The sequence below is a fragment of the Lagopus leucura genome, unplaced genomic scaffold, assembly GCF_019238085.1.
Source record: "Lagopus leucura isolate 7727_CA_CO unplaced genomic scaffold, USGS_WTPT01 Super-Scaffold_100001, whole genome shotgun sequence".
NCBI classification, from domain to species: Eukaryota; Metazoa; Chordata; class Aves; order Galliformes; family Phasianidae; genus Lagopus; species Lagopus leucura.
Genome location: NW_024962262.1, coordinates 37,623,668 through 37,644,429, shown reverse-complemented (window position 1 = coordinate 37,644,429; position 20,762 = coordinate 37,623,668). Strand labels below are relative to the sequence as shown.

At 43.6% G+C, this 20,762-nt stretch overlaps 1 protein-coding gene across 2 annotated transcripts in view; it reads left to right on the top strand.

Moving 5' to 3' along the window:
* Positions 1-3,110: 3,110 nt before the first annotated feature.
* FGF14 (fibroblast growth factor 14) overlaps positions 3,111-20,762 on the top strand; it is a 393,469-nt gene continuing 375,817 nt past the window's right edge. For both annotated transcript variants that reach the window (XM_042867553.1, XM_042867550.1), the window contains exon 1: positions 3,111-3,318. In XM_042867553.1, coding sequence (XP_042723487.1) covers positions 3,111-3,318 — 208 coding nt within the window. The remainder of the gene's footprint in view (positions 3,319-20,762) is intronic.

Genomic DNA, 20,762 nt, shown 5'->3' with positions numbered 1-20,762 from the left:
TCTTCTCAAGGCTGAACTGCCCTGGGTCTCTCTGCCTTTTCTCATAAGGAAGATGCTTCAGGCCTGTAATCATCTTTGTCGTCCTTTGCTGGACTCTTTACAGGAGATCTGTGACTTTTTTTTGAACAGAGAAGCCCAGAACTGGACTCAGTACTACAAATGTGGCCTCACCAGAGCAGAGAAGAGGGGGAGGATCAACTCCCTTGACCTGCTCCTGACCACTCCCTTTTTAATGTACCTCAGGATCCCATTGGCCTTCTTGGACACCAGGGCACAATGCTGGCTAATGGCCAACCTGTTGCTCATCAGGGCAATCAAGCCCTTCTATGCAAAGCTCATCTTCAGCAGGTCAGCCCCTAACCTGTACTGATGTGTGCAGTTATTCCTCCCCAGGTGTAGTCCCAGGTGTAGGAACTCTACACTTGCTCTTGTTGAACTTCATCTCTGCCCAACTCTCCAATCTTCCCAGGTCCTATTGAATGGCAGCACAGCCTTCTGCAGTGTCAGCCACTCCTCACAGCTTTGTATCATAAGCAAACTTGCTGAGGGTGGACTCTATTCTATCATGCAGGTGCTCCAGAAGAAAACACCAAACTTTGACCATAGCTGAATGAAAACATTTTTAACTATATTGTTAAAAATGTCATAGGTGGAAATAGTATCCTAGTACTTCTATTTTTTAATTTGGGAAAAAATTAATTGTCAACAACTGGACCTTTGCCTAGAGAGGTAAAGATGATCCAGATGTGGATCATCTTCTATCCATGGTGGATAAAGGCAACTTCAGCAATAGGAGAAGGGCAGGAAAGGAGAGAGAACTGTTCACTGTCCCACTTCTTTCACCTATTTTTCCTTGCACCTTCCTTTTTTTTTTTATTTTTATTTTTTTCCCCAGCAGCACCTTTCTACTTCTACTTCATCATCTTTTCCCTCATTTCTTTATGATCTATGCCCCATCACTTCCAGCACCTTCCAGTACTCATACAGTCCAGCAGAGCACACAGAGAGGGAGAACATGTGCATCAGCTTCCACCTTTTCCAGTGCCACAACTGCCATGCGTGAGTACCATTGCCTTGCTGCAGAGCTGAGCCTGTGCAGTGAGCCCAGAAGGTGCCGCCCTGGTGCAAGGGTGGAGCTCCAAGTTTAGGACTGCACAGGAATGGGAACTCTGTGGGGTTATTTTTGCGCTGCAGTGCTTGGGAATCTCAGTCATGGCCCAGGACTCCACCATGCAAATACCACAGAATCATAGGGTCATAGAGTCATAGAATATCCGGAGTTGGAAGGAACCCACAAGGATCATTGTGCCCTACTGCTGGCTTCACACACCACCACTTGAAATCCAAACCCAAGGTCTGAGAGCAGTGTCTAAACACTCCATGAACTCTGGCACATGGGGCTGTGATCCATGTCTGGGGAGGGCTCCACGGCCGCCGCTCTGTGATGCAGACCCTTTCCCTAACCCCCAGCTCCCCTCCCCTGACAGCTCCATGCCGTTCCCTCAGGCCCTGTCTGTCTCAGGGAGCAGAGCTCAGAGCTGCCCCTCCGCTCCCTGTGAGGAGATGGAGCTGCCATCAGGCCTCCCCTCAGCTCCTCTGCTCTGCGCTGAGCAGATCAAGGGACTTCATCTGCTTCCAACACACTGTGCTCTCCAGATCCTCCACCATCATCACAACCCTCCTTCGGATGCTATAGGTCCCTCTCATACCGTGGCTCCAAATCTGTGCCCAATGCAGGATGTGAGGTCACACAGCACAAAGCAGACCAGGACAACCTCTTCCCTTCTCGGTAGCAGTGCTGGGCTTGATGTACCCCAGGGCAGGGTTGGCCCTTTTGGTTGCCAGTGCATACTTGCTGGTTGGGATTCATCCTGCCATCAGCTGGAATGCCCAGATCCCTTTCTGCAGGGCTGCTCTTCAGCTTTTGCCCCCACTGGAGCAAACTCAAGCCTGACCAGAACTCTGTACAAGCATGACACGAGCAGGGACAGCATCCAGAAACACCGTTTGGGGATTGATTTATGTGGCCCACGGCTGCGTTGGCCGTTCCTACCACTGAGACCACTTTACGGACAGAAGTCTGTTTTGGGGGAGGGTGAGACTCCAAGGGTCGGGACCCTCGGAGGGGGGGGGGGGAGGGGAAAGGGGGGAGCTGCAGGAGGGGGGGTGGCGATCCGCAGCCGCCCGCTCTCCCTGCGGGGCCGGCCGAGCCGAGCGGTGCCGATCCGCTCCGAGCATTGCCGCACGTGGGTACGTGACGGCGAGCCGGGCCGGCGGGGCAGCGCGGCTCCTCCTCCCCCGGCGCCCGCCGGCGACTGGGCGCCGAGGCTGCGGCGGGCGGGCGGGCGGGCGACGTGGAGCGGGGGATTGTTGCCTCCTGCGCGGCGGAGCGGGGCGCAGCGGCAGCCGGGGCCGGAGGCGAGCGGCCCGCACGGGCGAGGGCGGGAGGCGTCGCGGGGCGGCGGGGACTGCAGGGCAGCGGCGGGGGCTGCGGGCGGGGTCCGCCCCGCGGCCGGCAGCCGGTCTCTCCGCCTCGAGCCGGGCTTCGCCGGGTGCGGTGGTGCGCTCTCCCGCCGCGGGGCTGCACAATGGCAGTCGTTCAGTAGGATGGATCCTGCCGTGGCTTTTGTTCTGCAGATCCACCCATCCTCCTAGCAGTCAAGTGCCAGGCTATGGTTGTCTCTTTGGGGATCCTTCTGCCGCGTTCTGCCGGTGTCTCCGATGAGGTTTTGGCCTCGGCCGGGATTTCGCTACCTTACTTTTCGTTTGGCTTCGCGCTGAAAAAGGGATTTTTGTTTTTTTCTTTTTGTTCTTCTCTCTCTCCCTCTTTTTTTTTTTTTTTTTTTTTTTTTTTTTTTTTTTTTGTGCGTGTGTCTCTTCACGCTTTTGGTTATAATCCAATGTTGATCTAAGGGGAATAACCATTGAGCCGGCTGAAAAAAAAAAAAAAAAAAGCATCCATTGAAAAGTCTCAAAGAAATATACCACGTGAAGAAAAAAAAAAAAAAAAAAAAAAAACCAACAACAACAACAAAAAAAAAACCAACAAAAACCAACAAAATAAAAACCAACAAAAACTGTGAGAAGATCGGAATATAACCGCCTTTTCTATGATAAAACTGGTGCCCCTCTTCAGGAGAACTGGTCTCAATTTATTATTATGCAACCGCAAGGATCTCTTCTTTCTCAGGGTGTATAAGCTGCTGGATTGCTTTTCGCCCAAATCAATGTGGTTTCTTTGGAACATTTTCAGCAAAGGATCGCATATGCTGCAGTGTCTTTGTGGCAAGAGTCTTAAGAAAAACAAGAACCAAACTGGTAAGCAATGCATTGCACCGCGTTGTTTTCCTTTATGCTGCCCTGTCTGTTGCTCGCCGAGCTAGATCTGCAATCCTACCGAGAAGGGGGGATAGAGTGAGGCCGGCATGGACATGCATGTATGTGTATGAATAAGCAAGAAGCGGTACAGATTAGCTTCAGCCACTGTCACCACGGAGAAAATGTATTGATATCTATGACCAAAGGCGACCCCAGGCCGGGCTGCATCTCCTAGTTTCGTGGTCTATTTCTGAGGACGAAACTTTTATATCGGAGGGGCAGCCGGTGCATTTTGCCCACTGTCCCCAGAGCCCATCCCCGGGGCTGCCGTCTGGGAGGGGGCCCGGCCTCGTGCATGCTGCTGCCAGCCGGCCATGTACCTCACTTTGTGCTCGATTTACAGCGCGTTCCCCACTCCGCACTCACCCACCTCCCACAGCTCTCTGAAGTCAGGCCCCCCCAACTTAGCAATCCCCCCTGGGACCTCGGGCCAGAGTGGGGCGTTGAGGAAAGGGTCACTTTCCTTGGGCCGCTGCCTGGACAGAGACTGAGGCGCTGTGCCCCCCCCCTCCGTCACCCGCTGCCGGGCTGACCCCTCCGCTCTGCTCCCGGCCCCATGACTGCCTGCAACATCATGAGCTTCGCTCCGGGCCGGCTCCGACTGGGGAAACTTGCGGTGCATTACATAAGAAATGCAAATGCGGCTGCCCCGGGCCGCTTGGCCCGGTGGGTCACGCTGCTGCTGTTGCATCTTTCCCTCCCGCTCGGGGCGGCCGGGATGCGGCGGGCGGGGGAGCCGGCGGCTTTTCAGGGAAATACGGCCCTCCCACCCGCCTCCCCCGGGCCCCGGTCCCCCTGGCGCCTGCCTGCTCCCCCAGGCCAGCGGGATGTCCGCAAGCACCTGCGGGCGGGGGGAGGTGAGGGATGCTGCGTGTGCGTGCGTGGTGCGGGTGTGTGCCGGCTGCCCTGCAGCGGCAGCTCCCGAGCAGGAGGCTCCTGACGCCGGCACTGCAGTGTAGTAGATCATAGGCTTTCGTTGGCTCTCTGACACCCCAACACCAACAAGCAGCAGCCCTGGTAGCCCGCACCCCTCTCCGCCCCCGGCTCTCGCTTTGCCCAGCTCGGTGCCGCTGCGGAGCTGTGGTGGGCGTCTCGGCGGATTTATTGCCCCCCCCACCTCCCCAAGTTCTTCTGTTCTCTCCCGGCTCTGCAGCAGCGAGCGGCCACCACTCAGAATACCAAAGAGGCCGAAATGCCCCGCTGGGTGCTGGAGAGCGGCCGCAGCGCTCAGCTCCCGCGGGCTCCTCTCCCCTTTGGCGCTGCAGCGAGCCTAGGGGGGTGGGGGGAGGCAGCTTCCCCCTGGGGCGGCCGGGGCAGGGCAGCCGGGGGGGGGGGAGAAGCGGCTCCTGCAGGGCTGTGAGCGCAGCGCGGAGCGGAGCTGAGGGGCGATGCTCCGGGAAAGGGTTCAGGATCGAGGTGGTCTGCAGCCCTTCCAGCCCGCATCCCTGGGAGCAGACCGCAGGCAAGGGTCAGAGATCCCTCTCCGGCCGCTCCGCTCTGAGCGGAGGGATGCGAAATCTCGGCCCCGCGGCTGCTGGGGAAGGCTCGGCCGGGCCGCCGGTATTTGGGCAACAGGCGCTGCTGCTCCGCGGCGCTTCCCCTGCGCCAGCTCCACGGTGCCCACAAGACAGCGGCGACTCTCCCTTTGCCGGTGGCTCCTCCCTGTCCCCCGTCCCCTCACCCCGTCTTCACCCACCAAACTTTTCGAGAGCTCTTGGGTCTCCCGAGGCGCAGCTACTACTGAGCTAATCTGGCAGAAAATCGGGCAGGTTGGGCAGCTGTGACCGCAGGTTGCTCAGATATTTTTGGCCTGATGCATTTTTTTTTTTTTTTTTTAACCCCTTGTGGTAGTTACTTTCTTTACAGCAGTGGGTGGCACTTGTCCAGGTGCTCTGTACGGTGCCCTCCCTATGTGCCCATGTCCTCCAGGGCTCAGAGGCTACTCCGAGGGCTCTGCTGTGTCTCCTGGCACAGAGCAGAGTAAGGCTGGAGCTAGGGGAACGCAGTGGATGGTGCCTGGGGCTCTGATGGGGCGGCAACAGCTGTGGGTTATCTGTTGGAATGCTTTGTTTCTTTGTTTCAAATTAGAGATCCTGGAAAGTGTCTTTTGTTTCCTATAACTACTCACCTCCATTAGGAGAAAACTTTGAGGATGAAGTGTGGTTTTGCTTGCTCTGATTCTTTTTTTGTTGGGCTTAAGAGGATATGGGGAAAGAGAGTACCTCTGGGTGGTTTTTAAAGCCAACAGAGGAAGAGCCAAACATTTTTCACCCAAAGCCAGCTGCCCATGGGTGATAGGTTGGTTGGCTGGAGCGGGACATGTCCCCATGGATCACATTTCCCTCTTGGTGGCATCCAGCAGACAGAGGATGTATCACATTTCCTCTCCATTTACCTCCAAGGGGAGGCATCTCTCCAACTCAGTCAGGGGTGCTGACAGGAGAGTGGATGGAAATTGGCATTGCTATTAATATGTTGCTGATAAAGGAGTTTAGTTTCTGGTATTATCAATCTCAGATCAATCTCAGGCACAAAACCTATTTAAAAAGAACTTCTGACGTGTGGGCTGTGCCTAAACTGGGATCTCTGTGTCATCCCCATAAAGCAGTCAGGCTGCTCTTTCATGGCTGCTCATTGTTTGAAAAAGTTTCTAAGCATAGTCATGCAAAATGAAAACAGAAGCTTGGGTTCTGCTCATAAGATCTACTGTGACAATCGTTATCCCTATCTGAAGTAAACCCAGGCCACCCCGCATTTCAAACTCATGGAAAACAAACCTCACACTGAAAGACTAAGGGCCTCAGCAGGAGCTGCAGGATTGGGCCCTTGGAGTGTCTTTCAAGCAGATTTGAATGCATCTCTGACTGCCTAACCCCACCATTCCTACACTGTTATGAGATCCATGGTGTGTTTCTTTGCCTTGGATGTAAAACTGCCTATTTATGTATATCTCCCCTACTGAAGTTCTGTCCTCTGTGGAATACATTTTCTAAATTTATACAAATTTGATTATTGTTGATCAAATTAAATTGCATATTCTCCTTGTTAAGGGGTGAAATTTATGCCTGCTCATGAATCCCCCTCCTGTTGTGAAATGCTCACACCCAGCTCAATGTCTGCTAATGATGGACCGTTTATAATTGAGTTCAAATATACAAAGGATGACTTACCCTTAGAGAAAATATGATAAATGTATTTACAGATATCATTTGTTTAAATATTTATGTATACGCAGTTTTCCTTTGAGAGTGATATTTATTCTTCTTACCTGCTTAGATTATGCTAAGTGTATTAATTTTGAGCTAAAATACGCATTGACTGCAAATTCAGGAAGGAATGATTTAGACATTCAGAATTAGTCCCCGTGCAAAGGTTTTCTGCCTGGTCTATAAAAACATCATCCGAAGAGGAGAATGAGCTTGAAACTGGAAATCAGTTCTTCAAGAGGACTTCGTGACATTAAAAAAAGCAGCAGCAAAGCAGTAGAGCATTGCAGCAACTGCTTAGTGGTAGTTTGTGGGGTCACTACTGAGATTTCTGTGTAACTGCAGAATGAGATGCTGTACTTCTAGAAGGTGATTGGCCAGATGAAGTGACTGTGTGCAGACCGAGCTGTGCTGAGTACTCATAGACGTCAGGCTGCAGTGTGCCTGTAGCACTGCATCCTGCTGGAGCGGGCTGCTTATGGCCAGGGTGATCCTGTTTCTTCGGGAGCAGTGGCTCATTTCTATACCTCATTCAGATGAAGAACTCCCTTATGATTTTGGACACACCATTCCTGCCCTTTGCCTGGCTTTTCTGCTTGTTAAAAACTGCAGACAGTTTCTAACACGGCACAAACGTGCTGCTGATGGCTTTGTTTTTCTCATTGCATTTCAGTGAATAATAGCTTTTTAGAGACAAATTACTACACAAGTCTACTGAACAACTTACTCAGTAATAAAACATTGCTTTTAAATGCTAAAATCTCTGTTGTGACAAAACCTGTTGCTGTGTAGCAGAGGCTTGAACAATTAACGTACCAGGAGCTATCTGCCACTGCATGGAAAGGCTGCATACAACAGACAGAGTACCTGGAAATAGACTTTGCAGGACTGAAACCATATGTTAGTTCAGACAGAGCACACTTCATGCAGTGTGTTTCAGCTGACAGGATACACTGGGAGCTGGGAGGAAAGTCTTCTTTTTGCAGGCGATGTGATGAAATGCTCAAAGGAGTACATTCATCTTCAGACTGGATATTAAAAGAATTATTTATCATGTTCTTGAAGTGGATCCTGACATGTTATAAGCCACTCAGATGAACTGACAATTATAATTGCAAAGAGATGGTGCTTGTCTCCTTGATGGGTTGAACTCAGAGCGAGCAGAACGTATGCATGCAATGTGTCCTTTTGAATATACTGTACACTAAAGGTAAATAGCAGACAAAGCTGCTATTCAAATCAGGAACACACTGTCTTTGAAGAGAATCTTTTTGAGGGTGAAGCCTCAAAATTATTAAGTGGCAGACTTCTAATGGATAAATAGAATGCAGACTTTGTGTGTCTGCAACCTACTCTATTAAAGCACTCACATTAAATAGTATAAAGGGAAGTAAACAGTTGCCGATGAGACAGTGTTGAGATGTCAGAATGATTATATCCAGAGTAAAAGTCATTGTGTAAGGCAGAATAATAACATCTTCTGTACTGAAGTTCAATATTGTGTTGAGCATAACCAGTATTTTAATAGTGAGAGTGTTAATACCGGATGGTTGTGCATGGTAAACTGGATTAAGTGGTGCTCCATTGGTGATAGAAATTGATGATGTAATTTTAGTGTCCATATTCTGTGTTTGGAATCTGATACCTGCTTATTTTACTTTTAACTTCTAACTTGGAACAGCATGAGGAATTGCACTGAAACTTTACTGTTTGTATGCAGAAGGTAGTAGCCTGGAAATTACTTGGCCTGATCATTTAGTGGCACTGAAATTAGCCAGGTCCCATAGGACAGTAGAATTGTACTGAAGTTAAACATTTTAATTCCATTGGAATTGTTCAGGCTTTTCTATCAGAATGTGACACAAAATAAACTGTAATCCTTGAAAGATTTGTTTTGAGGAGATTTCAGGGAGGTATGATATGGAAATAGACTTTGCTGTTGTCTGAGAATTCATCACATCATCCATGTTTTCTAATGTTGCTTTGTAATTTAGAAAGATAAGAACAGGATGAGGATGAAGAATGTGTAGAACTGGTGCCTCAGCTGTTGAACATCTCCTGTCTCCAGCACTGGGCAGTAGCTGAAGTAAAAAATATATATAATAAAAAAGCTAAATCTAGATTTGATCCTTCCCCTAATATATCCTGCCATTTTTTTTAATAATTACGAGACTTTCATAAATCTTTCTTCAGGCCTGTGTTTATCAGGCTCTGAAAGAGCTATATACCTCTACTTGTCAAAGAGCATTTCTATTTCAGCCTTCAAAACCTTTGCATGTCTCCTTGTGGGCTCCATGTAACTGTGTGCTGTGCTGTGAAAGGGCATGGAGGAGTTGTGCTCCTTTTGTCTTCTTTGAAAAAAAAGAGGTGGACTCTGCTATTCCCAGTTTGCTTTTGTGTTTACTCATGAGGAATTTTTCAGGGGAATCTTATCTATAAGGTGAAGGTCAATTCCTTTGCAGTGACTTCTTCCTTGAACTGTCAGAACACAAGCAGCATTTCTATAGTCTCTATTCCCATGCAGATAATTTGCCTTTGCTGAGGATGTGGGATGTCTCTGACTTCTGAGAACATAGATGTGGTGACAGCTGACACATTTCTTTGCATGGGGAATCTGTTATTGTGGTCCTGCTGCAGCCAACAGATCTTCTAGGCCCATGAGGTATAGAAGCACCTTCCACAAAGCACGTTTCCACAATGTCCTTCTTGAGGGAAAATGTGGATATTACTCCTTGAACAAGCTTTTAAGGAATTAAGCTCTAGTGTCACTGAAAACTAGAATTTATACTACTGTTGAACAGTAGGAACAGAAGAGAGAGAGCTTGCATATAAAATCAAAGTCTTCTGTTTACATATGAACCTCTTGGTTCTCAGCAGGAAATCTAGAAGAATTTTATTGTCCCTTAATGAGGTTTTGAGTTGAAAATGTTAATTTAAAGAAAACAAGTTTGCCAGACTTGTTACTTTTTCAGTAAATGTATTTCTAAGCGTGTCTTGCTACATTTAAACAAGCTGCCCAGATAACAGCTCCCAGTTCACACTTCTCAGCAGAAAAGTGCTTTGTGGGGTACTGCTTCTGCCTTGTAGTTTCAACACTTATCACTCATTGCTAAGATAGGTAAATTTACAGACATTAAATGACATGAACAGGAAATAAAAACAAAATGTAGAGGAAAATATAGGAAAAGATGTGGAAAAATTATAAAGTAGGGAGTTCCTTCAAAAAAATTTCCAGAACTCATTAGCATAACAGTATCTTATAAAATAAATTGTCCTATCAGGAATGTCTCAACGAAAGTTAAAATAGTAGTAATGCTTATTAATTCATAGGGCTCATGGCATGAATAAAACAGTTTACAGTCTAGATGTTCTTGCAACAAAAAGTGTGTGTGGATACACATACTGCTATTGGCCCCCAAGAATCAGAACCCAACTTGGTTTTGATGGATTATCCCACTAAGAGATCAACCCAACATTTCAGATGCGAATTAACTTCAGGCCAAATGTGATTTTGTGTCTTGAAGTCTTTAAGCTTGCACTAAAATCTATGCTTTTAAATGGCATTAACAGATGGATTAAAACTTGTGAAGACTTGTGTCCCCCTGCAATTTTCTCCTAGACCTGATACTTTGTCCCCACACAGTAGTGACTTTCTGGCTCAAAAAACAAGGTTATACACATTTTCAGTACCAATATTTGGTAATCTCCTGGCTTTACTCAGACTTGTTGCATCTCCATGAATAATATGATCTTGACCCATCCAAGACACTGCAAACTCCACTGTCGACTTTTACATCTCTGTTTCATCACCTGCTGCTTTGTGCAGACACCTTGCTTTTTTTCCTTTGGATTAGGATCTGTGAGGAAAATTAGCCTTAATTCTGTTTCTTTCTGATGTTTTTAAGTTCTCTATGCTTTGAGTAATTAGCTAGTGACAGTGAACAGAGCTACCTCACAGGTTATTACTAAGTAACTGATACTTACGATGGATGATGAATTGTTATCTGTTTTATGGGGCATGAACTGTATGAGTGATTAGTTTCCCACTTTCTTCTAATTTACAGTAGCAGAACAGTCACAGAAGAACATAAATGTAGAGGCAGCAAAGCAACAGCCTGTTAGGAAAAGGCAGTAAAGTCAGCAAGAGGACTCAGAAGGCCCAAGAATAAATGCTACCCCTTTTATTGTCTTGATTATTGCTTGAACACATTTCTTGTTTGAGGGTAAAATAATTTACGTGGGATTCTGCAGTTAAAGAAGGGCAACTCAACTTCCAGGAAAAAAATTCTGATCTTTTCTTCCTTGACCTGGAACAGAACAGACTGTGGGTTCTGGCATTGTCTGCTAACAGAGGTGCCATGTGACTCCTCAAAGCTGCTCCCAGGAATTGTCAGAGAACTTCACATATGTCCTTACGTGTAGTCAGCATTTTCTTTACCTCTGATTAACCTTTCATTAAGCTTTGATTAACCTTTTTTGCTATTCACTGGACTTCACATTTCATATTGTGATTCGGAGACATTATTGTATGAGAAGATTATAACTTGCCATTGTAATGCAACATACTCTTGGGGTCCTGTTGGCTGGGAACATTTGTGACAAAACAGGTGACTGTATGCATTATATCTCCCTGTGTTCTGAAATACTGAGCTCTGCTTGCATGCAAAAGAATTTGAAACATGCTGAAGATTCACCTTTGAAACTTCTTCTGTGGAACAGCACCTAAAAAGAGTATAGGATAGTTTTACAGCAAATATGTCATTACGTAGTGATAGTGTTGAAGACCAGCATTTTCTGAGAAAGGCCTTATTTTGTTTTAAATGCTGACAATGGTGGAGTCGTAGAAATGTAATAGGAGAAAAAAAGTGGTTGTAGCTTCCTCAGCAATAGCTGTCTGGGTAAAATCAATGAGTTTAATCGTGGTGGGAGGAATGGGTGCCAAGGAAGTAGGAATGGATTCATTGTGATTTTGTGTTCAGCTGTCTTTCCTCATTTCAGTTTGTCTTTGCAGTTTATAAAAGATGATATTTCTGGGGTGTTACTGACATGAAGTGGAGATGAATCCTGTGATTTGTGGGCACACAAGGTATTCCCTCTTCGCTGAATGTTTTCAATGGAAGTGTACTTTAGAAGACACTGGCTTTCTTAGTACTATGACAGAACACGTCGATTTTGAGCATTGCCATACACCAATGAGGAAAAATGCCATCCAGGGACTTCCCCAAAGTGCTGAGTTAGGCATGGTGCTTGCTCTTAAAAAAACCCCAAACTGTTAAACACAATGAGAAGAAAAAAATAATCTAAGGATAGGCAGATGAAAAACATGTCATTTTAATGTTTATCTACTTAACTCTGTGACCTCTTAGATGGTGGATCAGAATTATTTTATCCCAGCCAGGCCAGATGCCTATAAGAAGACAAAAGAGGTGGCAGCTTAGGACCTTATAACCAGAGCAGAAGTAAACTGTAAGTTGTGCAGGCTAGGTTAAAACCTTTTAATAAAATGTCAGGAGAAATGGCAAAATGAAAGTTTATTACATTTTCTGAGACCAATTTGCTTTAGCTTTCAATGACTAACTGCAATGATTTGGCTTAAGTTGGCTGCCAAAAAGAATACATGCTAATAAATTTCAGATTGAGGATTGGAAAAAAGATAAATACTAAACCCTTGTAGTCATATATATAGGTAAAGAATTTGGGGGTGGAACTTGATGAAGTTAGAACAAAAGTAAGTCAGAATGTGATGTTAGTACATTAGGTGAGATTTTTTTTAAAGTGCTATGTAGATGATACTTGAATAGTGTGGGATGCACTCTCTCCCACTTATTCTCAGAGGGAGATGAAAAACCAGAATGACAAAAGAAATTATAAAGTAAATAATAAAGGGATTAAAGGAATCTGTAGTCATTTAGAAAGGTTGGCAATAGAAAGTCCTGCAGGCAAACAGAATTTAGAAATTTTTTAGTCTACTTATCAACTGAAGAGCAAACAGACCTGAAATGTAAGGACATTTTCATGGAAAACATCTATTTCTAGAAGTGTTCCTTTAGCAAGGACACATAAGAGTTATATTTGATAAGAGTCTAGTTTCTCTGAATGTATTCCATTTATAGCTATCTTGCTAAAGGTGAGATACCCTTGTCAATGTTGCTTTGCTTTCACAAATGCAGGTATTCTCATGAGTCTATTGTTCATTGTTGCACAGCTCTGAAGCAGCGGCCTCCAGAGTGACCTTTGCTGAGTATCCTGTGCCTCTTGCCTCCTTGCTGGCATGTGGATGTCTGCCATCCATCTGCATGAGCATGCCTAGCAGCCCTTGCTGCTCTGAACCTGCATGGGCATGAAATGCTCTCCATGTGCCCCAGCTGCCCTGGTTAACACCTGCAGGCTCACCAGAAGATTGGCACTTGAATCTGCCTGTGAGGGAGGACGTCAAGCTAACCTTAAACTGTCGGTGTATCTGCTGCTGAGAAGAAATATATTCTTCCCCCCAGAAATTTGATTTAGAATACAACTATTAAAATGCAGCATCTATGGTTCTTTGGATCTTTGGCTTGGTGAATCTTCTCATCAGATACCATCAACTGGGAAATATAGATGCATCCAACACTGGAAGCATTTACGTAGCTTTTTTTCTTTACCAAGAGGTCTCAAAGGCATTTCTACACTCTACCTGCATTAGTGCAGGTTTCATGTTAATTTGAGTTTTTCTTCCCTTAATTTTTTACGTCCACAGCCAAATAGGTCAAGAACATTAGGTGATATTGAGACCAAACAGATCACCATAAAGCTCCAGCAATAAGCTTACTCTGGAGATCTTAAAGTAATGTTGAAGGGAGATACAGTCTTTTCTTGTTAACAGTTGACAAGTAAGGATTGTACTTCAGCTGGGCTTTGATATCCTTCCCCCACCTTAAACTCCTTTTACTAGCTGGGAAACTGAAGCCTGAGTTCATACTATTTGATTAAAGAGGGAGAGGGATTGATCCATGGCCAAATGGCTCTGACAGTCTCCTTCCAACCTGAGCATTTCTGTGATTCTATATTTTTTCCATATTGTAGAAATTGTATGGTGGCTCAGATGTGGGATGTTCTCTAATCTTTAGGAACAGGTTAAATCACTGCATTACATAGTCTGAGTGTTCAGAAAATGAAACTGGAATTTCTTATTTTGTGTTGCTTATACAAAAGGACATGAGGTTCGACTCAGAACTGGAAGCCCAAGTATGCAAATGGGAAGTCCTGAAATTAGCCTTGCTTCTTTCCTTGTGATCAATATAAAAACATTCTTACTGAAATCATTTATAGATTTCCCCTAGTGGTTAACAGGCTGTAGTATTTCCTGATTACTCTGCTTACTTAAGTTGCTTATTTGCTCTTGGACCTTTTTTTTTTTTTTTTTAATTGACCCAACAAATAAGAGTTTTGTTGCAAGAAAATGCCTTCTTGAATTTAGCTGTGTGAACCAACACAACTCAAAGAAATGGAGCTCATTCTAGATGGAGATGCTTGATATATTCAGAGCAGCTCTTCAGTCCTTAAGCCAAACGTTTAGAAGTAAATGCAGAGTATAACAGACTGAACACTGTTAGATATTTTTGAGGTTAACTGGGGATTCTTATTATTTAAAAAGTTTGGGAATGATTCAGGAGTTGGACTCAATGATCCTGATGGGCCCTTTCCAACTCAAGATATTCTATGATTCTGTGTCCTCATTACTAATAGTTACCAGCATCTTTAGCTGATTTGGGTAGAGAGAACTAGCTGATGTGGTCCAAAACTATCCTGGACCTAAGTAACAAGTGTGGATGACCAAGGGTCTACCACTTTTATTTAACAGTATAAGCAAAGTCAAAGATGACCAGAAAGCCTCTTTCAACTTTGCTAAGGCAAGTTTGAGCCTCTTCCTATTAAATAGAATGTATTTTTCCAGGGTAAAGAAGAGCTGAAGGACAGGATTTTTCCTCCATTTCTAAATTAAGCCTTTCTCTTCAACTTCACAGACTTGCACTCACTTTCTTTCACACTGATCTTATTAGGGATCACCCCTTCGCCTGTGTGTGTATGTGCAGCAAAGCTGGTTGACCAACTAAGTAACATGTTTCACTTGCTGAGCTCTCTGAAATCAATCTGAGCTGCTGCTGCACATGCTTCTTGATATTCCTTTTAATTAAAAGATATCTATTTCTTCCGACATGGCTACAGGTCCCCTCTTTTCTTATATAGTTGTGAGGAGCACGAGTAAAGAAATTGCTACTGATTATTGATGTGTATTTTAGCAGGCTAAATCTGGATCATGGTCTGATAATTGAAAGGGTCTGGCTTATAGTCTGATAGTATGCTTCAGTATATATACGTGCATTTTACCTATATTAGTGAGAATTAGAGATTGTAAACCAGTTGTATATATGTACTTTGAGGGAAAATCAGTTTGTACCAATTGGGATCACCTAATTCTGTCTTCTGAGGATTCAAAAGGTATGTTTACTCTTGCATTAACTGCTAAATATAAGAAGCTTGAATTTAAGCAGTGGATTTTCCTCCTTCTATGAACTCCCTAAAAACCTTAGTGTAGTACTTACTTGTACTGCTTCTTTGCAAAACATAAATCTGAAGAAACCCAAGGATCACAACTTAATCTGGGATAAAGAAAGGTGAATATTTAACACAAAAAGAAATTGTGTGTTTACATTGCCTATAGTAAAGCCAACTGTGAAACGCTCCGATATAGGATATAGTTTTGTGTTGCCTTAAAACAGAGCACAGTGGCAGTATTCAGGGCAGTATTCAGTATGTGGACTTGTCACTGAGGTGGGATTTTTGGCCGTGAGGCCATTCGTGTGACAGAAGTAGCTTTTGCTCGAGGAGGGAAAGGGAGAGTTTTTCACCTTTGCTTTGAATTTTTGTTTTCTTTTTCTTGCTAACTTTAAATATTCAGATTGTTTCTGACTAGTGCACCTCCCTTTAGTTTCCATAAGGAAAAGACCCTTTATTTTCTGTAGAAGACAATAATTTTATTGTACAGATTAAGTGGTTCTGTGTCTAAGCTACTCTTATTTCAATAATTCCTACAGCACCATTCTAAGCCTCCTCCATCTTGTCTATTTTAACTTACAGTGGCTAATTTGCAGAACAAGTGTGTCTTCTCTAGTTTGCATCCAAGGGAATTAACACATAATGAAAGTAATCTAGATCTACAGAAACCAAGTAGAGCAAGCAGCAAATGAAGACCTGAATGAAGAACAACTCTCCACTCTCATGCACATAGTCCTCTTGGATTTTCCTTCTAAAGAGAATTGAGGTTGTTTTTTTTTCCACAGAATCTGTAAGTTCTTGTTTTTACCATTTTGCATTTTTCTTTCATCCTGTTAGCAGGCAATGGAGGAAACCAGAACAAACCAGATATTAACAAGCAGAAGTCTCATATTTTCAGACATGATGAAGGGAAGAGAATTTGCATTTGTCTGGACAGAACCATAGATTATCCTGAGTTGGAAAGGACACGGAAGGATCATTGAGTCCAACTCCTGTCTCTGCAGAAGACCACCCAAAATTCAAACCCAGTATCTAAGAGCACAGTTTAAACACCCCTTGAACTCCTTCAGGTTGGGGCTGTGAGCCTGCTCCATGCCCACTGCCCTCTGGTGAAGGATCTTTTACTGATATCCAATCTGAGCAGAGACAGGAGGATGGTGAAGATCTTCTGTGGCCTTGTTGTTTATATCAGCCCTTTCATTGATCAGCAAGAGCTGATGTTGACTTAGGGATATTTGTGTTGATGATCTCCCATGAAGGACCTCAAAGCAAATTTTTAAAATGAAGGGCTTGCCCGAGTTAGCAGGAATTTTTAATCCTTTTGAAAAATCCTTCCCCAAAACAAGAATATAAAAGAATGTAATTTCAAATTACTAACATTGAAGTATGCAGACAGTGAGCAAGCTGCCTGGTAGTCATTTCCACTGATACTCAGCACTGATTTTTTCTCCCTGAGAGAGATGTGCAAAAACAGTACCCCAAGTCCCTGATATAGTCTTTTTTTTTTTTTTTTTTTTTTTTTTTTTTTTTTTTAAATCCAGTACAGAAAATTCTGGCTAGTGCAGAAAGATGTGGCATCTGTTGCTATTAACAGTATTTTTCAAAGGGTAGCACTAAGAATACTAATTCCTTGAGGATTAGATTTAATGCTGACCTTATGAAATTTGTGAAAGAGCACTGGTGGAATGGCTGCCCTGGAGTGTACCAACTCACATTACGGGCCAGTAGGTAACATCCTGCCCAATTAACTGTTCAACTGACTTCAAAACGGGGGTCCATCACTGAAACAAAACATGAAGATTCTTGCTTGATGTTCAGTGCTGTTTGACTTAGGAATGCAGCTGAAGCAGAGGGCTCTGCAGTGCTGAATGCACTGTTCTTTGTGTCTTCTGCCTTTTGATCTGAGGTTGCACGGAATCAGTCAGGCAGCTGAGGTTGTGAAGCAGTATTTTCTGGAGGAACCAGTTACATGTAATTTGTTTAAATTAGTGGTGAGTGGTGCTGCATTAACAATTGTCTTAGTGACAATAAGGAGGAGTGCCCAGAGTGTAGTACTTTATGTGCTCAAATTCAATCTGTGTTTCAAGAGGAGCCAGATCTTTTGCCACTCCCAATGCTTTCTTACAGAAAGAGCTGCACCGAAGCTTTCTTGCTCAGATATTTTTACAATCTCTTTTTACATCAGTATGTGTTTGCTTTCTTCTTTTTTCTTCTTTTGTTCATAACCAGGCAAACTGCTAGCACACTCTTTTCAAGGTCAGGAATTAGCCATTGCTTCTACATTTCCTGTCACAGCCTTGTGAAAAGACAACATTTTAGCTTTAGTATTCCATTGCAGATGACTAGGTGGACTGCTGTTGCCCCTGGATGCACAGTAACCTAGTTAGAGATTAGGCAGTGCTTTAATTTGTTATCCAATTACAGAGTACTTTAACCTGTATTTCCTCTCCTTTGCCCACAGAAGACACAGGAAATTAATTTTATCAGTACTGTGGTTTCTACCATAGTCCATCTGCTTATTCTCTTCCTTCCTGCTTCAGCTCTCACTTTTTATCTTCATTTCAGACAAATTTGTTAGAAACGGGGTGAAAATCCTCCTTTAGAACAACCAGCTGGTACATTTTTCCACCTGGGAGTGGGTTCTGGAGCAAGGCTTCCTCACCACTCTCCCCATTCCTGCAGATGCCCTACAAAGTAGTTCACATCCTTTGCTGTGGAGCAGGGTCTCTGGAGCACTGCATGTTTCTATGCATTTTAAATCCTGGCAGATTTTAAAAAGCCAGAGAGCGAGGACATCTCTGCTGTTCTACATGACAGATCTCCTGGTCTTCCTTCTTCCCATCCCTCCAGCAGAGGGAGAAAGAACATGGAGCCTTCTTTTGGCACCAGAGTGACAATTTCTGCTTGGCCATGCTGCCAGGAAGATTTAAATGTGGCAAAGCTGTTCTGTAATGTAGGAGTGAAGAGATTTTGAACTTTGAGTTGATTTTCCTGTGGGGCAAATTGTGCCCTTCTGAAAGCAAGCTCTGCTCAGAATAAGTAGAGCTGGGTATGAACAACAGATGGAAAGGGAGAAGGCTTCTAAAATTGCTCTGAAGAGCATAAGCCTGGCTAGCTGTGGCAGCTAGCCTGTATGTAGTAGGATTTGCATGTGTGGAGACAAGGGAGGGAAGAACAAAGGCTGCTAAATCCATTTATACCCAGATGTCCTCCTGCACATGAGCTTTGGTTTTGATCTTGAGGTCTCAAAATATTTCACTATTACTACTAAAAGTTTTCCTGTTCCACAGAAGCTGAAAAAAAAAAAAAAAAATCAAAGAGCCTTCCTGCTCTTCCATCTACTATCCTCGCTGTGTGCTCCTCTCCCTTCCTTCTCTTCCAGGCTCATGGGTACAACGTCTGTTAATGCTTATCAAATTACCTTTATTTTGATTCTTCTACATGCTGCAGCCATTTCAGTTGTGCCCTCTCAACTTCACTCCATCTCTGAGCATACTGTAATGAAGATTTAGAAAGAGATCTAAATTAGAGTCAAATAATCGTATTTGTGATGGGTATACAAGGACATGAAAGACCACTCAAAGGCCAACTTTAGTATTGGTGTCCTGATGTCTCGAAGTTTGGTGGGCACAAAGAAGCACAACAGATTTTTCAGTGGGTGATAATTCTACCACATTTTGTTTCTTCGTGGATAAATTTTAGTTTAAAAAGTCTTGTGAGAGGTAAGCAAGTTAACACACATTGTACAAATGCCCTTTCTACTGTTAACAGATCACAGAATTTTCTTGAAGGTGGAGTGCAAATGTCAATGGAAGGACTGGGCTGGTGGTTTAGCTTTAATGTCTGAGAATATCAAGTGATTCACAAAAAAAGCTTTTTCACTTGGAGCATCTGAGGCCCAGACCAAAGTCCTTTTCACTAAATGTGGTCAGGACCATTGTCTTCAATGAATTTTTAAGAGAAATTTGTGTTATGCTGGTATAACTTATGGGCGGAAGGTGCAGTTGGCCTGTTTCTGGTTTAGAGGTAACAACATTCAGTTTCTTAACCAGTCTTTCCCAGAGGAATAGTTTTACCAGTGCATTTCAGCATTGTAATAGGTTCGATGAAGAGCTCAGTCTTCCCAAAGCTATATCCCTTTGGCTCACAGGCCTGTCTCAGTCTCTCCTGGTGAAGCTGCTACCATCTGACTGTGTTACAAGGATTAGTAGCAAAAAAAATGTACAAATTTACTATGATTAAGATTAGATATTCCTGAAAATAACATAAATGTTGTGCTTATCCTTTAAACACCAGGAACTTATTCTTTTTGAGTATCTTTCCTCCTATCTTTTGGGTTTTTTTTGCTTTCTCTTTGCTCCTGGAGATTGGACAAAAAGCACTGCACACTGTTTTTGCTCCCTCTCTGAAGGTTTGAACACTTTCTGTCTTATATTATCCCTCATGAGGCTTAAATAAGGTCTGCATTTTACTGCATTAACTGGTTCTCAAAATAGTGTGTTCGCAATGAGCTTCACACTGTATGTTCTGTGCCACTGAATCAAATCTCAGGCTGTAGCTCTGAAGAGGTGTCTGTGCAAAGATTGCAATTTGTACATTCCTTGTGACTGAACTGGTGCTTTTCATTTATATCCTGAGCACAAAGGAAAAATAATGCCTACACTAAAGGCTGAGCTGATGCAAGAACAACTGAAGTTGCTGTGCCAAAGTTGTCACTTTGGTAAACAGATGAAACCATACTGACATCTCTTTGTAAACTGTCACTCATCATGGTACATAGCTTTCCTAAAAGACCTGGTCTAGGAGTAGCCTGGAGGCCTAATGCGATAAACAAACAGCGGAACACAGTCACTTATGGGACCTTATTAATTGAGGTGGTAAACATACAGCAAAATAGTTAAGAAATAAAATGAAAGATATTTAGGGTATTTTTATAGCTCAGAGTAAGAATAATGTTTGTATTTAGTAAGAAGCATGAAAACAAATAAAAAATGAATTCCATTTACATTTTTTTATTTAATTCTATTTTAGCCTAAGGTGATTTTACTTATATAAATACGAAAACACACTACTGGTATCTAAAGAATGTGCTTTATAACTTAGTGACTACTCTTTGTTTATTCTGTTTAGCCTTGATCCTAAAGAAATTTCTGTGTGAATGTTTGTCTAGGAAAATATTCCAGAGATACAAGGAAGATAATGCTTCATTTGTCTTACCAGTGACTTGCCCTCCCTTAGAGCTAAATAGGTCACAGAAGCTATAGGAGTAGAGGCACTGAAGACTTGCTCGTGTACATCTTCTCTTTTAGAACTGAGATTGGAAACCTATGTTGCCTGAAATACCTTTTCAGGGACAAAGAAAAAAAAATAGGAATAACGTCATCATATGGTTAAAATAGAGTTTTGGACAGTCTCTGCTCTTCATGTGAAGATCACACAATGATTACTGCTGTCTGTCCAGATTCAGCACTGCAGTGGGCAGCAGCAAAGGAAAGGATTTTATTACTGGCTGCCTCTGCTTTGTCTGCATAGTATTGCCATTATTATGACAAAAAAAAGTACTAAAAATATGAGCTGATTCTTCCAGATGCATCTCAAAAAAAAAAAAAAAAAAAAAAAAAAAAAAAAAATTTTTTTAAAAAA